Source organism: Cyclopterus lumpus, chromosome 10 (assembly GCF_009769545.1).
Source record: "Cyclopterus lumpus isolate fCycLum1 chromosome 10, fCycLum1.pri, whole genome shotgun sequence".
NCBI classification, from domain to species: domain Eukaryota; kingdom Metazoa; phylum Chordata; class Actinopteri; order Perciformes; family Cyclopteridae; genus Cyclopterus; species Cyclopterus lumpus.
The window spans coordinates 10,420,301-10,442,510 of NC_046975.1; the positions used below are offsets into that span (position 1 = coordinate 10,420,301).

At 42.5% G+C, this 22,210-nt stretch overlaps 2 protein-coding genes across 4 annotated transcripts; both read right to left on the bottom strand.

The window, feature by feature from the left end:
- Positions 1-1,666: 1,666 nt before the first annotated feature.
- znf711 (zinc finger protein 711) lies at positions 1,667-8,540 on the bottom strand. Its single transcript, XM_034543617.1, has 8 exons — positions 8,389-8,540; positions 7,207-7,292; positions 7,009-7,107; positions 5,656-6,567; positions 5,398-5,544; positions 5,080-5,259; positions 4,645-4,779; positions 1,667-4,544 (listed from the first exon to the last, which is right to left on the bottom strand). The coding sequence occupies exons 3-8, from the start codon at positions 7,085-7,087 to the stop codon at positions 3,364-3,366; spliced, it is 2,634 nt and encodes an 877-aa protein (XP_034399508.1). The 5' UTR covers positions 7,088-7,107; positions 7,207-7,292; positions 8,389-8,540; the 3' UTR covers positions 1,667-3,363.
- Positions 8,541-8,972: 432 nt separating this feature from the next.
- Positions 8,973-20,261, bottom strand: zgc:66447 (SLAIN motif-containing protein-like). 3 transcript variants are annotated; one of them, XM_034543756.1, is made up of 9 exons: positions 19,950-20,261; positions 18,774-19,411; positions 15,590-15,726; positions 14,056-14,178; positions 12,183-12,323; positions 11,734-12,063; positions 11,454-11,597; positions 10,089-10,374; positions 8,973-9,938 (listed from the first exon to the last, which is right to left on the bottom strand). In XM_034543756.1, the coding sequence occupies exons 2-9, from the start codon at positions 19,400-19,402 to the stop codon at positions 9,884-9,886; spliced, it is 1,845 nt and encodes a 614-aa protein (XP_034399647.1). In that variant the 5' UTR covers positions 19,403-19,411; positions 19,950-20,261; the 3' UTR covers positions 8,973-9,883. The 3 variants fall into 3 exon arrangements, with proteins under 3 accessions (XP_034399647.1, XP_034399648.1, XP_034399646.1); XM_034543757.1 differs by having other exon boundaries at positions 20,070-20,230; XM_034543755.1 differs by lacking the exon at positions 19,950-20,261 and adding an exon at positions 19,630-19,723.
- Between the last annotated feature and the right edge of the window lie 1,949 nt (positions 20,262-22,210).

The window sequence follows — 22,210 nt, forward strand, 5'->3', positions numbered from 1 at the left end:
ACGTGGAGGCGCAATGAGACACGGCTGCAACACATCTCAGCTCAGTGTCAGTGTGTTGGAGGAGTCAAATCCCCCGTGAGCCTCCGTGTAGAGGAAAAAGATCAAGTTGTTTATTTAATCGACAGCAGTCACTCTGACAGATGAACAACACACATGACATGAAAGTGGACATTCAACCTGGAAGGCCGCCTCGCCTCGGCAGCCCTCACACACTCGTATTGCCACTGCAAACTTTTTAATAAAATCCCTTTACTCCACCGTCTTCCTGACTCAGTCAGGGCTTTTCCTCTCTTTCTATGGTCACACCCAAACCATTTAATCAATCAGTTTTTTTCCTCCTCCTCCAAGGCCACTCCAAAACCAATTGTATCCTCCCCATAAAACATAAAATAATAAAAATAAAAATATTATTATAAAAATAATAAAATATAGAGGACTTTGACAATTGTGGTTCCACATTCATCACCATCTCTCTTACGGACCTTTTACATCCCTATTACCAGTCCTGGAGTTAGTTGTCCGAATTTGAAGATAGCCGTCAACATATTATCTACTTAAATAAATGTGTGGTTTGTAGGTGTTACTGTTTTTAAATTCTTTTTTTTACTGAAGACATTTTGTCATTTCACATTATGAAAAGGTGTAAATGATACAACCAATGAATGATGCTTCAGTTTGAGGGTCCTGGCTAGCTGTGGTGACTCAGACAGATTCATCATTAAGTAACAACTGTTCTTACTCTCACCCTCCATATCAATAAACACTTGACGATAGCAGTCGGTTGCAGATTCAAACCTTCCTTTCAATCAATAATTTTCTTAATTAAATAAGACAAAAACAAACGTTGTTCTGTGGGACGGAGACATCAACAACCAGACTGATAAGCAGAGCTATGACAGAACGAGTATGAGGACCTCCTAAAATAGGCTGAAACTCACTCATGTGCATGTAAGAGACCCAGAGCAGACTCGAGAGCGGTGCATCTGTGACAGGTGGCTCTCCGTGAGAAGAGTATGGACTGTTGCTTTTGCAAAGCTAGTGAGGCTCTAGTCTCTCTTTGAGGCACTTGAAAGAAAGACCTCCGCTTGTACAGTATGTATTGCATCTACTTGGTGGTTTGGACATGCTCTAATGCATCATTGCAGTTGGAAAAAAGGAGTTGAAATCAAAGCGTAGAGCTCTAAGATTTTTGTATCAATCTCACTCGAACAGCTTGTTGGCTGCTGCAACCGCAGTTACTGAGGCTTACTGCCATATTTCACTTCTCACTGGTTGACTAAAGTTGTAGTCACAACAAACGTGTGGCCTGTGCCAGCTGATGAACTGACTGCGACAACTAAAATACTCATTCCAGTTTTTACAAAATAAACAGACTTGCTGAAGCAGGTTGTGGATAAAGCACATCGTTTCAATTCCCCAACAGGACGATAGAGAGATGGGTGCTTCATTTTTATGATGTCCTCTCATGTGAATTTGAGAGACAATCTGTGATACAAATGTAAAATCACACACGTTGACAACGCTTCAACAAAATACAGATTTGCTATAAACAACCGCCTTAAATTGCGTGTATGCATGTACCTGTGTTAAATGGTGATACTGACTGGGTCTTTAAGACGTCATGTAAAGATAATTCCTGTTTGCAGGACAGAATGGACAAAAAGCGTAAAAAGATAATCGTTTATTTTGGTTCTTCCCCACCAGTAGTTTATCCACAATCAGACTGAAAGAAAATATAGACTAAGGTACACGAAATGGGGGATTTTTAATATATACCACAATGACTTTCATGGAGACAGCATATGTGCATACTTTAAAGACTAATGCCAATATGATGACCAATGACTTCAAGGGAATAATCCCATGTTTGGGATTGGGTTGATTATTTAGGACTGCAGGACGAGGGTCTGGGAAACGTGTTAGTGAGCACAAACAAAACACAAAACCAAATCACTTTTCCATAGAACAAAACAATAAATGGTTCACCCACCACTTTCAATGACAATTCAGTTCTGATGCAGTAAGGATCGTGCTCGAGATAACAATTTTTACCAACTTGCAAACCTCTGTAGTTGTTTATTATCTAGGGTTTTTATATATATATATATATATATATATATATATATATATATATATATAAATATATATATCTATATATGTACACACACGTAATTAAAATATATAAAAAAAGTAATTAAAGTGCTTTCTACTGACTCAAAACACACAATCTCAGAGAGAAAGGTATTGATACAGCATGTTTGAGTTAAAAATCACTTGTTTTCAGATTGGCTGTGTTCATCAGTGCTTAAGGGGTAAAGACCAACAGATGTAAGGCATGATTGCAATCAAATAGTTGACTGATAAAGCACACCTGCGCCATAGGTAACATCACATATATGCAACTTACAGTGGCAGTCAGATGTAACCAATTCAGGGCTTTATCAAACACGACGTCAACCATCTGCAAAGTTCATATACTAATACACCTGTGAACTTTCAGCACCATCATAGCAGATACAATAGTAGCCATCTGTGTCAGAAATGTGCTGTGTACACTAAAGGGATTTTGTTTTATACTAATATACCAACCGCACCATTTATCCTTGTTAGACACTGCTGAACTGACCAGAAAAGGTTTCTGATCTAACTTTTAAGACATATTGAACAGAACAGTCTATATTATACATGATTAATTTAATAGAACTCCAAGTGTTCAGACCTGGCAGGAAAATCCAAAATGATGGAAGTTAAACGGTTTGATTTAATAAAAGATCTTTTTAAGGTGCGTAATGCGTCAACATCACAACCATTTATGAACTCACGAATGGCCCTGCCCCTTAAAGACCAGATGGCATTGAAAACAAATGTCAGGATAAAAGCTGGTTAATAGAGAAAAGAGATACTAGTTGGTACTATGGAGGTAAACTTCTCTGGTGCTCATTTCACATCATCTGATGAACTGGCATGACGTTCACAAAGCACCACTTTCTGTTTTACAGGACACAGTCATCATCTTGCAGCATTTCAGCTGAGTGGGTATAAAAATATAGACATTTGAGACCCTGAATATATGTTCATATGTGATTTTCTGCAACAAAACAAAACACAATTTACAGCTGTCCCACTCAGTGTACACACTGTCTTTTTTTAGTCTTCACCCCACATCTAAAATGTGTTCTTGCATTACCCCTGGGGGAGGAGGTTTACACCCATAACAACACAGAACACACAACGGCAATTATAATGTTGTCGTCTTCATTAACAGCATCAGCGTCATTTCTTTGTTAATACACTAAAATTACCTCTGGGTGTGTGACATAGATTTACTCAGGAAAGAGGAGTGTGTTTGTGGGCGCAATGCCATTACATCAACATGTCTTTGTGATGCCTGGCTATGTGCTGGCTTTTCTCCGAGGGCCTCCTAAAGCCCTTGGTGCAGTAGTCGCAGCGGTGCGGGTAGTCCTTGGTGTGAATGGAGATGACATGGCGCTTGAAGCCAGAAGCGTCCGTACTGTTATACTCACAATACTGGCACTGATAAACCTTTCTACCGCTGTGTGTCTTCATGTGCTTCTTCAGCTCAGCGGGCTGCCGGAAGCCTCGCCGGCAGCGCTTGCACTTAAATGGGAGGTCCTTTGTATGCAAGGACAGGATATGGCGACTCAAAGTGAAGGTGTCGGGAGCATTGAAGTTACAATGACGGCACTGGTGCACCTTGTTGCCCTTGTGTGTCTCTGCGTGTTTCTTCAACTCCGAAGGCCTGTGAAAGCCTTTCTCACACACGTCACACTGATGGGGGAAGTCCTTGGTGTGAACAGAGATGATGTGTCGTTTCAGGTCACTGGAGTTGGTGCTCTTGTGCTCACAGTGTGGGCACTGGTGAGTCTTGTGACCTTGCACCATCTCTATATGACGCTGGAGTTCCCGTGCGTCAGCGTAAGCTTGGGGACAGTGACTGCACTTGAAAGGCAGATCTGCGCCGTGCTTGCTCTTTATGTGAGTCTTAAGGTTGGACTGATCTGCACACCGGAACTCGCAGTGCGGGCAGTGGTAGGGCTTCTCCCCTGTGTGGGTCCGCATGTGCTTCTTAAGCTCCGACGGGTGGCGGAAGCCTTTGGCGCACTCGACACACACATGTGCAAAGTTCTTGCTGTGCACAGCCAGCAGGTGACGGTTTAGCAGGCCTTGTTCAGCCGTCTCATAGTCGCAGTACTTGCAGTGATGCAGTTTGGGCTCCCGGTCCTTGACGATGAGCTTATCAGAGCCTAAGGGGCTGGACTCATGGTAGCGCCGTGTGTACTCGCTGTATTCTGGAGAGCGCTCATTGTTGTGACTCAGCAGCTTGTGACTCTCCAAGTGATTATGGAAACTGACCTTCTTGTTGGTGGTAAAGTCGCAGTCTGTACACTGGTACTTCTTTTTAAGCAGGTGGTCCGGGTGGTTCTTCATGTGGCATTTGAGGAAGCCTCTTGAGCGAAACTTCTTTCCACATAAGTGGCAGGGGTAGACCGTCAAAGGCATACCGTCTGGTCCAATTATAACAGCTGAAAGAGATGGTTGAAAATGCTGTTAACAACCTTTTAAAAATGTTAAATGATCAAATCATGAAGATGTTATCATCCATGAACTGTATGCTGTTCATACCAGTCGGACACTGTCGTATATCTCCTTTCCTCTTTTTCTTAGCTTTGGGTTTGAGGACACGGTTGGCACCCAGCCCCTCTCGGATTTGAAGATATGGTGTAGCAGCTCCATTCTTCACCTGATCAATGGTATTACCTGCACAGATAGTTCAGATTTAATTATTGGCAGGATAAAAGACCCTACTCACGCTAAAATGTATTTGAAAATATGCTTCATGCCACTGACATGTACATGTTTTATATTTCAAGCCATGACATTTGCTGTACTAACTGCCCAGACACACAAAAATGTTTTGTTGTCGAGTAAATCGTCAAAAAAAACTGCTGTACAGCAGCCTCCTGATCTCCTTTCAACAGTCAAAGACTGAAGGTTGATGCCTTCTACTTATCACAACCACACAACCTGTCTGACAAAATGTGTCATTAAGGAACATACTAATGTCATCATCCTCATCCTCATCACTGTCGTCCTCATCATCCTCTTCTTCTTTTGGATGGTTCTTGACTGCCATGTAGACCATCTTGTCACGGCCAACTCCCAGTCTGCCTGATGATGCAGCTTCCAGGTCAGGATGGCCGTTCTGGTAATCATCCTCAGTTATTACCTCTGTTCCACCTGGAAAGAGAGAACAATGACAATTGAATCAAGGCAATGAACTACATTCAATTTAACGCATTAGTTGCATTCAGTCTAAATGGGTTAACAGGGCGGTATTTACTGAAATTGTTTAAATGATTATACTTAGTCACTTGCCTAAATCGTCATCCGCTTCAGCTTTGAAAATGTAGACTTTGATGACCTCGGAGCCGTCCTCCTCTTTACATTCCTTGTCTTCCATTACCTCAGTGCTGATCTCCAGAGGAGTGTCTCCTATGTCCAGCTTCTCTCCCACCTCATCCACTAAAGCAACACAAATAGTCATAGTTATCAAAAATAAATCAATAATAAAACATGGCATTGCATAAGAATAATGTTTATTAATACAAGTTATCATATGGCAAGGTGTCTTACAGGAGATCATGAGGTAATCCTCAGAGCTGCTTCTTGCATCATCATCATCATCCTCATCATCCTCCTCCTCGTCTGTCTGCAGGTGAACAGCCTCAGCTGGCAGTTGTTGGTGGATTATGGTCTCGGAGTTGGCCTCGGTCACCATTAAGCCTTCTGACACAAGCTGGTGGTCCAGAGTGTTGTCCTGGTGCTCAGACAGTAGCCTTGCCACAAACACCTGGTCTGGCATGTCATCGTGGTGGTGGTTTGAGTCCTGGATGAGGTCTGAAGTTAGGACATGATGATGATGATGGTGATGGTGATGATGGTGATGATGATGGGGGTCCAGATCTTCCTCTATTGCAACCTCTGTGCCCAGAATATTCTCAGGCATGATCACACTGTGTTCAGAGGACACCATGTCTTCAGTGGTCATTTCATGGGCTTCTACGCCCTGAGACTGCAGACTTTCAACGTCTATCTCCAGGCCATCGACAACCTCAGCTTCCAAACCTTCCACTTCCACCTCTTCCTCAAGGCCCTCGACAACGTGAGTTTCCAGGTCCTCAACATCCACCTCAGTTACCAGGCCCTCCACCACATGCGCCTCCAGACCCTCCACTTCCACCTCACCCTCTAGGTCCTCGACAATCTGAGCCTCCAACTCAACCACCTGTGTTTGTAGCCCATCCACCACTTCTGCCTCCAAGCAATCCACATCTGCGTGTAAGCTGTCCACAACCTCAGTCTCCAGTTCTTCGACCACCTCAGTCTCTATGCCTTGAACCACCTGAGTCTCTAGGCCTTCCACCTCAAGTTCGTGCTCCAGGAGGATGCCCTCGTCCGTCATCACATCAGAGAGAAGCATACCCTCGGGCACAGACACCACAATGTGCTCACCATCAATGTGAGCCAGACCCCCCATTCCTGCAACTGTAAACACAAGACACAAAGCGGGGTGCATGACAAAGAGTTTCAAGAAACAAACTGACAAGTAATGCTAAAAACTGTTTTTGCACATTCTAGCTACAGCAAACATATCTGTCAAATGTTTGTGAAGGTGTATCATCTTGTTGTTGTTGGTATGCTGTGAAGATGTCAGACCAATCTTTTTATGTCACTGTGACTTTATTATTTAGGTAGAAGATTCAGTTAAATGGTATTTACACTGTTAACTTGGCAGCTGTGAAACACAAAAAACGGATTATTAAGTGTAGGGAGGTGTCGGGTATATCGTAATTACATGCTTTTAGGCATTTACAATATATATATGCATGACCTGTAGGCTTTAGCTTCACGTGTGGGGTAATGTATCTTGGATTACATTTTGCATAGTGAGATTATTGGTTTGCCGTGTCCCATTTGACCACCTACCAAAGTCTTGCATGATCATAGCGTGGGGCATCTTGAGCTCCTGAGTGTGCAGCTCCAACACCCCTCCTCCTTGATCCATGTCTTTACTCTGGAAAAATACTGAAAATTGCAGTGTACACTGTGTTAACTGTTTTCTTGACCTTTGTGCATTACTAAAAGTGAAAGCACCATTTAACAAGGCCGGTATTGAATACATACCTTCACATTTGATGACAAACCCCTTAGAATACAACCAATAGGATATTTGATGTGCTTCCTTCCATCAAGGTAAATTAATCAATCCCCTTGACAAAGAAAACCAAAAAACAAGTGTTACTCGTAAGCATTGCACTGTGTGAGAGAAACGAGTTAGTTTGTGACTTGCTTAAGTGTTGTAGAAACATTACAACACACAACATTTCTACACAGGCTCAGGTTTATAATAATGACACTGATGCCACCACAAATAGTGGCCTCTGTATGAGAAACCTTAAAACACAAGGCAAGAAGCACTCTGTCCGTTGCCAATGAGAATGGGGGCAGTTGTGTTGTTGACCAGTGGCTCCATCCATTGCTTATGAGGAGTACTACAGGCAGCTTCAACATGAGGACATATAGCCATACACCTGGAGCTGGTTGAGCCTGATGGCTGCAGCCCAGCTGAGACAAAGGGCTGTCCCGCTCAGTGTGCAGGAGGATGAGCTGGCAGACAGCGTCTCTGATTGCTCCTAAAAGATGAGTCCTGCATGTTTTTAGGAGAGGAAGTGCATTGCCGTCACATGACTGCTCCAAATTAGCCAAATATGTAACGTTAATGCCTGCAAAGATCTGCAGTGACGATATGGGTCCCCGATTTCCACGGATATATCGCATTGGGGTGCAACAAATACGGTGCTGACACTTTTGTCGTTTAAAAACAGCATCGTACTCGAGACTCCGCATGAAACTACACATGCTCCGAGTTTATGGCCGCCAATGAAAGTACCGCAGACGTTATGCAATGCATACTAAGGCGGCTACCGCCCTCCACCCATCAGAGCTAACTAGCAAGCGAGCTCCCAGCGCCATTTTGTTTTAGCATAACTGCTAATTCAAGGAACGCAACAACCGATCTTATTTAACCAAATAAATCTCAACTACACACAACGTTAAAGCACCAATACAGCCATTAGCACAACCCACAACCCACTATGCCTTATTTGATAATTTTGCATTGCCGCTTTGATGTGCATCACGACGGCCGGTCGACCGGCTAGCTAGCATGCTAAGCTAGGTGAAGCCGCTCGTGCCGCATTATCTTCCATGTTGTTTTTCCAAGCGGCTGAAAGAGGCCCGCTACGGCCGACTGGGCCCTTGCGTCTTATTCCGCATGCCTTTCTAACCGACTCAAATTAATTTTACCTGATAGCGTCGTCTTCTGACTCTATCGGTGTTTCTCCCCCTTCTCAGTTTTGTCTGTTATTGTTTTGGTTTATTTTTGACGGTAAGCTAAGTGCGGCCTGCAGTTTTGGATCCCCGGGCACCCTTTGCTAGGCCTCGGCCAATCAGCTTGCTTCCTGACAAGCAGAGGGAGGGCGGGGGACAGACAATGCGTGGCCTCGTTTACCGCTGATCCCTTACTATTTGCGTCATGCATAAGAGAGCAGAGTTACATTAACACAAGCTTTCTCATAATGGGAACATATCTACGCCCGGTTTTGGGACATATAATTAAAACAGTTTCACATCAAGAATGATATATATGTTTTTTTTTTAATGTGGTTGCAGACTGCACTCAGACTTTGTATGCACGGATGAGGCCTGTAGGCCATTTTGTCACAAGGGGTGGGGGTAGTCGAGATCTCATTTGTGAGGCGTTTGGTCATACACCTAGGAAATATCCGGGAGATGCTGATGGTACTGCTTGTGCTGCAGATGGATTGCAGTGTGACTAAATAACCTGTGATGCCATGGATTGTATGATAAGTTAATAGAAATGCTGCAACTATAGTTCCAGGGTAGACTTTATTATTAATTTTCATTACAGCGCCCAATTGTCAGAAGCACTCTGCATGAGGGTGCATAGCTGTCTTAAGGCACAAGGCCTTAGTGCATACACATTTTCTTCATTACAGTGGTATCCAAAAGCACACAAATATTTATATGCAGTAAAAATGCAGCACCATACAGTACCTTTAATGACTCAAGATTCTTTTGGAATTAGAAAGAGTTTTGTAGCTGAATTGCGCCTTGGCACAAACCATATTTTCCATTTTTTTTATTTAGTATTTATAAGGGCAGTGTGGTTCACAGGAGTTGCATTGCTGTGTAAGCAAAGAGCAAAACACAAGTACAACACAAATCTAAAGATAATCACACAATGAACCAATCAAACATTCATAAATTCACACAGATCATATTGCAGTTACATGATGATAAGGATAAAACAAAAATAAAATCAAGCATGCAACATTCAGCACCTTGACCGAGTAGGAATGCACACAGAAAATGAACAAACCACCTATATCGTCATTTTAAATTGTCTTCATATCAATTACATCACGAGAACAGTGATACAACCCTTAATATTCCAGCAGTTTCTCACAATTACCATAGAAAAATAAGTACAATTGACACAAACAAATCTTCTGGAAGCTCAGAGTTGGTCTATATCACAAGTCGAGTGTGCATGTGTGCCTTCGTGTCTGCCTACACATCCTCTTTGTGTGGGTTGACAATGTTTCATGCAAGGAAAAGAGATACGTCTTGACTAAGATTCCAGTGCAGCCCAGCGCTCCAGTCTTAAATGGGGACCGAAAGGTTGTACGACCTCACAGTGGCCGTGTTCTATAAGAGGTAAAAGGGAAGAGTTCAGGTGAGGGTTGCAGCAGTGGACATCCTTCATCACCGGCCAGGCTCAGTAACAGCCATCTTTCCAGGATTCATCTGACATTTTAGTCATGCCCAAAGACCTGTCAATAAAATAGAATTAGTCTTCATTCAAGAGCCCAGGTATCAGATTGTGATGCTCTGAATAGCATAAAAGCAAATTTACCATTATTGAAATGGCATTTTTCTCAATTTCTCAACATCCCTCCACAGCTTTTCAATCAAGCACTCACCTCCTTGGGGGCTGTGAAAGTTTACTCCGGGTAGATGCCTGTCCTCGGCCCACGGCGGCCCTCCCTGCACCAGCGGAGGCTCTCCCGGGTATGTAGGCTCCGCCATTGGCAGAGCCTGGTGACTGGACCCTGCGGCCCCCTCCGGCAGGCGGTGCTTGGACAACAGGCAAACCTCTGGAAGGCTGGCGACCAGCTGCCATAGAGCCCACAGGAGTAACCGCTTTCACTGGAGTCCGCAGAGAGAGAGGTGACTGGCCACTGCCCCGCAGTCGACTAGAAGCCATAACTTGAGTGAAAGAAAGTCACAGTGGTATAATAGAATCTCAACCAGCTATTTCTTTTAACAAAGGGAAATCGAATACATGTTGTTGATATATACAAAAGATAAATGTGCTGATCCAAACCCTGTGTGTGGCATGTAGGAGTTGTAGTTAGCACTGAATTATCAAGGATACATTTGGAGGTAACGAGTGGAATAATCATGTCGAAGGGGAGTGAAAGGACAGTTGACTGTTCATTACCTGAGATATGTCAGTGAAGGACGAGGGCAAAATATGGGATGGTTTATGGAACTCTTAAGTACTTGTGAGCCATACTGTATCTACACCAGATTTATCTGATAATATCAGCATGTCAATATCCATCAAAGACTTGCACGTTGAGTTTATTCAACATTTATATTTAGGAATTTTCTTTTTACATGTGAAAAACAGCAGAGCAAGTTTTTGATAATGCCACTATAATATGCTTTTTCTTTTGTTCCTTACTGCATGAGATTTGTAGTAAGCACATGACCACTGTTTGTAAACATTACCATTTTTTTTGTTGACAGTCGCCTTCAGTTTCACTTTTTTAATTAGTTTTTTTTCCTATACATTTACAATGATTGCATTACTGAGGTTTTTTAAACTTTCTGTTTGCATTTGCTCACCAAAAATAAATGCTAAAACATTTGAGAAGACCATTTTCAAAACATTTTGAAACTTACACTTAATCTATTTGTTTGTTAGCAGTCTTAACAGCATTTGTCAGTGCACTGCTGCTTTTCTTGAAACATTACTACTACTATCAGTAGATTAATGGTATAACGTAAAAACAATTGGCAAGTATATATATCGTGTCAGCCATGTGCAAGAAACAAGAAAACTGGGGACCTACTCCATATCACTAGTAGTGGTCACATATTCAATAGGTTATCTTTAAGATGATTCTTCCAGAATATTGTTCAAACCTGTGGTCATGCAGAGCTTCGAGAGGTTAAGGTGGTAGGATAGAAGTGACACGACAAAGGGCTATAGGCAAGGCAAAGGAAGGTGCCATTATATTGGAGAAATGGTGGGGACCAGGCGAAGAGGGTAGGGTTACCTGTGGAGGGGGAGTGAGTCAGGTGGGACATGCGGTTGCCAGAGCTCTGGAGGTTAGCCTCCATGCTGCGACTGTTTCTGACTGCCTCCAGGGAACGTAGGCTGGTGCGGGGGGCCAGATTAGGCATGCTGTGCCTCAACTCTTCTGGAACCACACATACAATACACATTTAGCAACAACAGCATGTGTGTCATTAGCTTTGGTCCAACAAGAATCTGTGATGGTCACTCTGATCTTCTTGACCGAGGGTATGAATGCTGAATTATTGGCTATAGCCTACCCTCACTCTTGGCAAACGTAAGCAGCTCTGCACTGGGGCCCTGGAGGGATCGTCTGGGTGCTCTTGTGCGTGGAGCCCCGAGTCGGCTGCTGTATTCCTGACCGTGATTGGAGGTGGAGGGGGACAAGCACCGGGGTGATCCTAACGGCGAAGGGGTGAAGCGATGTCGTCGCTGGGGCACGGAGCAAAACTCGTCCTCTTCGTCTTCCAGGCTGTAACTGTCAAATTCCTGATCGCTGTGGGTGCCACCCCGGCGCAGGGAGTGTAGCGAGGCTGTGGAGCTGCGGCGTGATGCAGATGCTGAGCTGCAGGCATAATCCTGCCTCAGACCTGACACCAAAGTTATAAAGTTACAAACGGCATACACAGGCAGCCGTGGAATTTAGAATTGGGAAACACAATGTGACATGTGATGTCCAGCACACCGTGTGCACAACACCTCTACTCACTCTCTTCCTGTAGGCGAGCCATGATCTGGACATCAGTGAGATCCTGCAGCTTATAGCCCATAGAGATGGAGTCATCGGATGTGCTGAGCTCACTGTCTATGGAGGACTGCGAGCTCAGGGCAGAGTGCATGGTTGTGACACCTGTAAAAACACAATGGGCACATTTTATTATTATTTCTTAAACAAGCGGTATCCCACACATAAATGGGAACAATATTAGTCACACTTATGAGGACTCTATTTTAGGCAGAATTATTTATAATTCTCAAATAAAGGCAGATACTGAAATAATAATATTTTAAACAAATAAAGGCCAGGGGAACAGAATGCGGAAAAAACATTTACCAAGACCAGTATTATAATATTTACAAGCTCTCCAGATAGAAATGAACATGGCCAACCTGTACGACACAGCACAGTCACACGATTGTGCCAAAGAATGGTAAAACTAGCTTTCAAACCAGGATTGCCGAACAGAAAAAGGATGTCAGCCCCAAAAAATAATGTCTTGATTAATGGGCCCCACTTTAAAGCCATAACATGAGAATGACAAATGTTAGACCATCACCTGTGCGCTAACTGAATTGATCAAAAACGATTTCACACCAACGGGATCTGTCAGACTCTGCTCAGGAGATGATAGGGACCGATTGATCAGGTTCACAAAAACACATTACATTACAAAAGTATAAAACATGTATGAAAATAGTTTTAAAAGTTTGGAAGTATTGGAGATCAGCAGCTCAATTAGTCCCAATCAGCTGAAGGTCTGAGAGGTGTAACTCACCCCAACCTCAGCGCTGCCTATTTCAGGACAAATTGAGATTTAAGTTTAATATTCACCAGGTGTATACACATTTTATGTAATCTATCAGACTGACCCGGTCAAAATATACAAATTTAAAGTTGTGAATATTTACAAATCACATTTAAGTTGTGAATATCTACAAATCGCATTTGGTATGGTTCAATTAACATGTCTCTCCACCGGACTTTACTTTTTAAGCCGCATTAGTCTAGAAAGGACCGTCTCTACTGATGATGCCCAGGAAAACTGTACAGGAAAGGTGTGTCTGTCTGACACAGGCCTAACTCTCACACAAATGGGAAATTACATCATCCAGGGGCATTTGCTTATGTAAAAAGTCTGATATTAGATAGGGTCACCACCCACAAGCCAAGCCTTTACAAGTTCATGCAAAGATTTGTTATTTACAGTGTATTCAGAATAACATCAGCATTGTTGGTCTATGCACAAATTGCCAGGGAAATGTGAAACAGCGCGAGGAATAACGAAAGTGCAAAGTAACTGTAACAATCACCACAAAGTCAAGATCACCAGTAGAACACATTTCACACAGGTTAGCATGGCCGAAAAAAGTCCCCTGAGAAACAAACCCCATACACGTAAGATTATCATTGAATATCTTCCAAATTATATCAGTGTTACAGACGTGTCGTAGGTGGTGCATTCATGTGCACCACCACTTTGTGATGCAAGAAGCTACCAAATACACTCTTGCCTTTTCATGACGTCTTTTCTTTTTTCTTTTCTAAATTCAATGCTGTTAAATGGAACATCATGTAGTCTGCGATATAAGACTCCAGTAATAAAATGAATAGTAAACAAAGTCTGTCTGGTAGAAGTAGAAAATCAAACTTCTTTTTTAAGTGCAGTAAATGCGGCACACAGTAAACTGGGTAAAACGTGCAAAAAGTCTTAAGAAATGACCATTCAGATCCAAAAGGAACACATTGTTATGCATTAGTGCACACACATATCAACTGACCTACATCCTCAAAATAACAAGTCAATCCCACTGTTGAGTTGAGCAGAAAATGAGGAGCACAGTGTGTTAATGCCATGCCATACCTGAGCTGCCACAGGTTAGTAGGGATTTGTTAGTCGATTTGTGGTACCCAGGAGAGATCAGGCCTGAGCCTGTCGAGCCTGCCTCTGCTGATGGGCTACTGTACATGTTCCTCCATCGAGACGCTGCAGGGAATAGGAGAGAAGAGTTTAGATATCCTCTGAGAAGAACATACACACAAAAAGATGACATGCTTCAATGCATTGTTTGTTTCACTAACATGTGGAATTGTTTTTATGTGAAACTGCTTATGCTGCCATATTGACCAAGATCTTCTATCTCAATAAGACATTCCTGGCTGAATAAAGGACAACATGCAGATACATAAATATGAAACGCATCATAGATATCACCGGCAAGTTTGCTTCTTGTAGGTGCAGAAGCGCACCTTCAAGAACATGACAGCAGGTCACACATGACAACAGGTCAACAAAGGAAGAATCGGACCTCCGGGAAATCATGTTGTTGTCTGGATGATGCAAAGCGACACAATGTGAACACACATACAGCACCTCAAAACTGCAGTCAAAGGTACATATTGTGTCATACTCTTAACAGTTATTTAGGAAAAAAACCATATCAATAATTATTTGGTGAAGGACTTTGATATGATATGCTCAATCCAATGCTTTAATAAGTAATATAAATTGTAATAATTGTACTGTATTTCATTTGGCAAATGATTACATTGTATAAAAATATGACAGCAGCATTAAAAACAAATAAAACGTGAACTTGCATTTTTCTTTTCAAAATAGCTGTGACGCACAGAATTAATAAACTCCAGTTATCCGATGTCTCCCACATAAATAGACAGAAGACCGAGTTATAACCGACCACTCTGATATGTGTAGAGGTGCGTGGCTATTTTGTAGCAGCCTGGTGTCATTTGCATGCAATTTAATTAAATAAACACAATGCATTGCTGTGTGTAGCATCAATCAGACAGCTTTACCAGCATTCCTGCTCGAACCACAGTAATATACAGTTTGATGTTCAGGGTAATTACAGGTGCAGGTGTAAATAATGTAATTGAAAGCTTTGAGAACTAACAGTGGCGTATGTATGTGCATATGTACTGTAGGGTCAAGTTTAGACAACATCTTTTTTTAAACTCACTTTAAAGTCACCTTTACTGCTAACCATGAAGTCACTACGCCGACAGGCAGTTTCAAGGCCCGCTGCTGCCGTTTAAAAAGGAGAGCAGCATATTTACTGAGTGCTCGGGCTTTGTCATACAACTGAAACAAACACAGATCTGTGCACATACATGTGAGCAGTAAATAAGAGAGCAGCCATTTAACAAAGGTAGGCGAGACCATCACCCTGTACTGAATTAGGTGTCTTAATATTGATTTTGGCAAACCATCTCTGGAGGCAGCAACATGTGACCCAATGACCATAACATACAAAAATGTGAGTCTTATTTTGAAAGCTGTTTCAAATTGTTAATTTTAGGGCGTATGGGAATTAATACAAATACAGCATACTAAATATTTAAAGAGTGAGAATGGAATAATGTATGTGTTCACATACTCTGGTCCAAGCGGCTGATCAGGGTCCGACAAGCTATTTCTGTCTCGGGGCTGCGATGGTCAAGAGCCTGCCGACACCACTTCAATGGAGACTCTGGGCCTTGATCGTCCATTTGCTTTTTTGGAGCCACGTACAACCTGTAAAGAAGAGTGGGAAAACAAGAAAACAATGACAAGATGCAAAAATGGATTAGGAGAAGAATACATGGAAGAAATAGGGAGGGAAAAGGCAGTTTTGGACCGACACAGTAAGCCTAATCTACTTTTTATTAAACATGCTTGTCAAGATGGAGATTAGTGTGAATCATTGGCCTATAAGGTATACACTTAATAGCATTGAACATGCCGTGCAGACAGTAATAATTTTCCCCCCAATGCACAACATAGGATAGGCGGGGCTGACCACAAGCAGAATAACTCCCAACCACTGAATGAGACACGGTGAAGCAGCAAATAAAGACCTCACAAAATAAACAAAACAACCAAGCTGGTTAGTTTAAAGTTAATGACATAATCAGATCAAACAGGGAGTGAGCAAATACTTGATGTAATACATCTTTCAACATCTTTATCACAAACATGACTGCGGAGACAAATGCACATCGGCCTCATTGACATCTGGCGAACATATCAAGCTCATCCTGTCATCACGGGTCACAGTCAGGCGGACAAATCTGAAAAGAAGTACAATTTCAAATCTAGAGTTATATTTGGAAAAAGCTGCCAGAAACCATCACTTCAACAAACGACCAGCCAATGCTCGGTTTTTATGCAGCCACACATGGTCGCCATCTGAACTGTGATGTATCCAGTGAGAGTAAACTGCAATCAGTTCACCACAAGCTTTCAACTGGCAGTCACATGGGCAATCGGTTCCCTTTGAGTTTGACACACAAAAGGCCCGGACTGACTGATTCTGGGCCAATCAACAAAAAATCATCTTCCCATTGGGCAAACACGAAAGCAACCATTTCCCAATGAGCAACAAAACAGAGAGCAATGTTCAGGTCACACATCCTTCTGTGTGTGTTCAATTTCTGCTAAATCAATAATAATAATAAAAACCTCACTGTGTTTTTTCTAATATTAAAGAAATAAGTAGAGCAGCATATGTGGATGAAGTCTAATTTCTGTATGTTGTATACTTTTACAGTTATTCTATAGTATTGATCTTACAGCTATCATACAACAGGTGTTCTTCCTTTCATTATGAAACCAAGCAGTGCCCTGTCTGTGTTCCACCACAGAGGCAGGATGGATAACTTATATCGATGCTGCAAAGTCAGTTTTATTTTGCTCATCTGCATCACTGTGAGGAGAGCAAGTCAGAGGTTTTAATCGTAGGCTACAGTGTGATTAAAAGCATCCAACAGGAAAATTACCAGGATTTAAGACCAAATTGAAATGGCAATTTTGAATTGACCTGGTGGGTTAAAACATTTTCTGCCTGGTCCAATCAATCGGATACTCAGCAGTCTATTTTAATCTCTCAAAAACATACACCAAGAACTCCTGCAGTTGTTCTTAGCTCCAGTGTTTCTGTCCCTGTTTCAGTCTGGTTCCACAGGGGGGGGCCCTCAGATCACATGCTGTGCAATCCCACATGCTGTGCAACAGCATCTAGCCCAGAGCAGATTAGATTATGTTGCCGTTAGGATTACAGGATTGTTTGCCTATGATAACCTCCCAAAGCACATATGGTATGGCTAATGATGTGAAACTGAACATAAGTCGTGAATGGTCTGACTGTTAAGCTGCTAAAGTAACCACCAGAACACAATATGGTGCCTGTTTTAAGCAGTGCAACATGCAGAATAAACAAATATGTTTAGAACTTTTGGCATGATGTTAACATAGATTATTTGTAATGAACCTCCTATAACTGGTAATTGTTGTGACATTCTGCCAATTAAACTGGAGGAAATGAACAAACCAGCTTTTTTTAAGCTTCAACCTGGCCTGCATTCAGGAATGAACTAATGCAGATATTAGTACATTGTGTAATGAGGCTTAGTGAATGGAAAAATATGCCGGGTCAACAATAATAGCAATTATTATAATAATAATTTCTGAAATAGCTTTTCTCTTTGAAACAGCTTGATAGAACACTTCTGGTACTGCAAGCATTTTCATTCATGCTTGCTGTAGACATGAATAAAATCTGAGACAATCTTGCGATGGGGTCACACCAGCTGCAACAGAAAGTCGGGCCAGGGGTGTGAAGTAGAGGTCCCTTGCTTGGACCATTCCAGTCTTCAAAACGTGGCCTTCATTTTGAGCTCACACACCTGTAAGGTTTTATGACTGCATTTGCACTGTTGGGAAGTTATTGTGGCGACAAAATCCATCCACAGAAATATAAACACCTGGAAAAGTACTAAAAAACTGGCTTCTTTTGTAGTTCTGCTTCAGTGGGTATCTCCTGGACCAACTTTGCCATGAGGACACACCCACACAGAGACTCACAAGGCGACAACAATACCAGCTCTGTCGCATCTGGTAAAAAAAGGCTTTGTGTTCTTCATTACCTGCCAAACAGGTCGCACATAGCAAGCCTGTTATTTATCCAGGTCAGAGTCAATTTTACTGGGACAACCAACCGCCTCTCACTTTAGTCGGCACATCAATGGCTTCTGAACTAATTCTCTCCGGCTAGCTGCCCATTTCTTTTACCGCCTCCTTGTCAGTCCAGTGTTTTTCTTCTCCTCCAATAACACAATTTCCTCCAGATTACAGTAAATATTCAGTTAATGGTCAAATTGTTTGCCAAAGTTAAGCAAAGCTCTGAAAGTACAAGAAAAGACTGGATTGCAAAGGATTAACTCTAATTTTAAATCCGAATAACCTACTGCTACAGAACAGTGCATACTCACTTCCTGTGGGGGAGGAACACACTTAAAAAGCCAGAGGTTAAAATGAAAGAGCGCAAGTGACTCATCTGGCTGAAGGGGCTCCTCTACCTATACACAAGCAAACTCAAAATATGGCATTGCTGTGGCCTTTGCTGACTTCCCCTCAAGATACCGCTTCTACATATTATGATTTACTTGCTTTCTCTCACACGTCTGCAAATGTTAAGATCCTGCAAACTGGTCGGTCCAGCACCGATATCCAAACAAGTGGGATAGAGGGAGACTAATAAAAAAACATGACCAGAGACGAGCAGTTCAGATAATAAAACGTACCATCTGTCGTCGTCCTCTACGTCTGCACACTCATCCTCCAAATTTAGGACATCCAGTTCATCCAGTGCAGTTTGGTCCACTCCCGAGTGGCTCTCTGACTCGTAACTTTCCTGAGAAGGGCTCTCTGGAGTCTGGGCCGCTCCATTGCTGCAGGTCAAGGTGAGAAAACCCCCACCTGGACCCTGGTCCTCCTCTTCATCCTCTCCTTCCAGCCTGTTGGCCCTGGGCAGAGGGGACATGTCTTCACCACTGCTGCTGTCCTGAGTGGACGACAGCTCAAAGTCTGCTATGCCCGACTTGCCACCGTGGTCCAATCTGAGGTGGGAGTTGGTCACCTCCTCGCAAGTCAGCCTCTCGCTGATGTACACAGCGTCTGTGAGGTTGCTGTTGCCGCTGGCTCCTCTGTGGACGATAGTCTTGCTCCCCCTGTTGCGCAGAGTCTCGTTCTGGACCTCCAACCTACGAACAAGCTCCTGCAGCTTTCGTACCTCCTCCAGCTCCCCCCCTGCACGTTCCGGACCCCCCTCTTCTTCCTCCTCCTCGCACCCAGGCTCGGAGCTCTCTTTGAAGCCAGTGGTACTGCCATTGTCAGCCTCGGGGACCACGCTGGCACTGTCCGGGACCACCATGCTCCTTCTCTATCGGGAGGAAGAGTAGGATTAGAATGTACACCATGACAACACACCACATGTCTTCATATAAACACACAACCGTCCCAAGCTTCATGGTACTACATGACAGCTCACGGTATGTTGCCGACTACACCTTTAGTGAATGGGCACTCGTGAAAAACCAACTTAACATTGGTTATTGCAGCAAAACAAACATATGAGTAATGTAGATATTATTTATATACTTTGTCCATATGCGCAGCTTTGGACGTGAATCACACGTAGTAGCTCTGGTATCAGTCCGCCACTTAAACATTAACTTGAGCCAGCACTCGTTTTACATATATTTACATTACGCAGACCACTTTTGTTCCTCTCTCGTCATCACGTTTCTAAGTCTGCAGCTGTAATTTCCGTGGCAAGAAGCTACAAGAGCATGATGATGTTGTTACACCATCAAACCCAAGCCCGAGCTGTGAGCTTGCAGCAGCCAACAGTTATATCGTAGTAAATCATTTATATCAAGTTGGCTCGGCTAGCATGCTAACAGCAACAACTAGCGTACCGGTGAGTGAGCCGTGTTGTTTCGTCCCAGCGAGCCCGCCACCCGGAGCTCAAACCCCGGTGTGCACCAGCGACCGCATTGATGGAGCAGCTAATTACCGCCACCTGAAACGGTCCTTGCCTCGGTAATGGTTGTCAACACAGCGGGAAGAATATCAGTTAGCTAGTCCATGTTTTCTTGATGCTCGAGCATCACCGATGGCGTCCATCGCATCGCTCACAGCTAACGTTAACTAGCTTGTTGATGGACTAGTTAGCCCAATGAACGGACCAACAGCGGCTCGCTCCTCCCCGTGTGGAGCTTCTGTTATGTGGCGCTCCCTATGGGAGAGATGTGGTACTGCAGTGCCATCTTTTGTAAGCTGTACAGTCGCCGTTGGGTGTCGCAGTTTACACAATGTGCACAATTACAATGATTTATCAGAAACAAATTGCATTTGCAAAGATTAATGACGGTGAGAAAGAATGATAGCCTAAGAAAAAACTACTACGAAAACCACCAAGTTGAATGCAGCAAAGGTGTGACTTGTGTTAAAAGATGAAATAGTATATCAAGTTATTTTATACTTATTTTAACGTTATTGAAGAAATTGTACTTGCTTGATTCTTGTTGTTCTGAGTTTGGACTCATGGTTTAATGCACTTATTGTAAGTCGCTTTGGATAAAAGCATCAGCTAAATGACATGTAATACTAATGTTTTGGTGGTTTTGCAATACACAAATAGGTCTTCATTATGCTGGAAAGATAATGGTATATTTTTTGTCTATATTTTGTTGGGCAAGGGTAATTTAAGGAAATATTCATGCTACTAAAAGTACCTGCATAACCTGTTTTGCAAGAGACAATCATGTGCACTTTAATTGAAGACAGCAGGCATAAAAAAATATAGGCAGGACCGTAAATAACCAGTAACCTTGTGACAATGCAATGCCACAGAATAAATCTACAAATTAAAGTTTGGGTTTTTCAGTAGAAGGCTTGAGCATTATTTTTTAGGATGCTGAATAAAATCATACGTCTGTTTCTTCCTCCTATCATTTAGTCACATTTCTTCTCTTCTGTTGCTGTAATGTCTAGTCTGTTGTCAGTGCACAGACATGACTGGTCCTGAAAGACCATTAGAAAAGAAAATATGCATACATTTTTTCAGATTCATGAACGCTATCACCTCCTATTGATCTTTACGAGCTTCCTTACAACAGAAAGGTATTTGTAAATCTGGATTAGACTGTCATTTTGGTAACATAATTCTAACCAATCTAAGACAATTAGATGGTATAAAGTATGTCTTTGCTCTCAAGTACCTGCATGCTGTTGTATGAGCATGTTTCAACAGGCTTGATGTGGAAAAGCACAGCCTGCACCACCTTAAGCAATCCACAGTATTGGGAAAAAAAAAAAAAAAGGCTCCGCCACTGTTCTGTGTGATGCGTCCCCAAAACAAGTTTACATTTCAAAGATAGAATAATGTGAACATTTTTCTCCACATTATATGCCTTTTAAAAAAGTATAAATGTGGCATATTAAAACTCAATGTTCCAACAAAGATATTTCATGGCAATGTAGAATGTATAACACCTGCACCGGATCCACGCCCTTTTTTCCGAGCAGGCTTAGACTTGTAACTCGAGAATCTAGATGGATGAGGTTTTCACTGTGACAAGGGTTCACTCAACCATTACCAATTAAATTTAAAAAATGTTGCTCATGCACATCCAAGGCAAACCAGCTAGGCATGCTCACAAACGAAAGGCAGTTTTATTTGCAGATTTTCAACAAGCTTTTTTATAATGACAACGTGGGTACTATAAGAGAATTAAGAATATTTAACTTCCCTCCATTTTACCACCACCCAGAGGTCCAAGCTAATTTTCCAGCAGTGGTCAACCAGTTGATGCAACTTTCTCCAGCTCTAGGACTGTTATTCAAACTACAGATTGTACTTCCGTATTTGTCGTATGCCTGCATGGAGAGGGGGCATAGTGAAGCCTAACCCCGGAGTCGGACATTCGGGGCTGGCCTACTTAGTACATGAGCCAGAATACACTGTGGAGAAATGACAGTGTATGGAAGAGGAAGAGGCCTGGAGTCGAGCGGTGGCTTTCGACTGCATAGACAGCCCAGGTCTATGGAAGTACCATATTTCAAGCGGCAAAATACTTCTTTAAGCAGCAATGTTACGCCTGGCTTAAGGTCTGGGATACATATTACAATAACTTATTACTATTTTTATTATTTCCATTTGCCAGTAATATTTGAC

Coding starts and splice junctions, on each gene's coding strand:
- zgc:66447 (XM_034543755.1), bottom strand. Junction 12,064..12,182: donor GGCTCGCCTACAGGAAGAGA/GTGAGTAGAGGT, acceptor CTTTGGTGTCAG/GTCTGAGGCAGGATTATGCC. Junction 10,375..11,453: donor GACTCACTCCCCCTCCACAG/GTAACCCTACCC, acceptor CTTTCACTCAAG/TTATGGCTTCTAGTCGACTG.
- znf711 (XM_034543617.1), bottom strand. CDS start 7,087: ATGGATCAAGGAGGAGGGGTGTTGGAGCTGCACACTCAGGAGCTCAAG. Junction 6,568..7,008: donor TATGATCATGCAAGACTTTG/GTAGGTGGTCAA, acceptor TTGTGTTTACAG/TTGCAGGAATGGGGGGTCTG. Junction 4,545..4,644: donor TATACGACAGTGTCCGACTG/GTATGAACAGCA, acceptor CATCTCTTTCAG/CTGTTATAATTGGACCAGAC.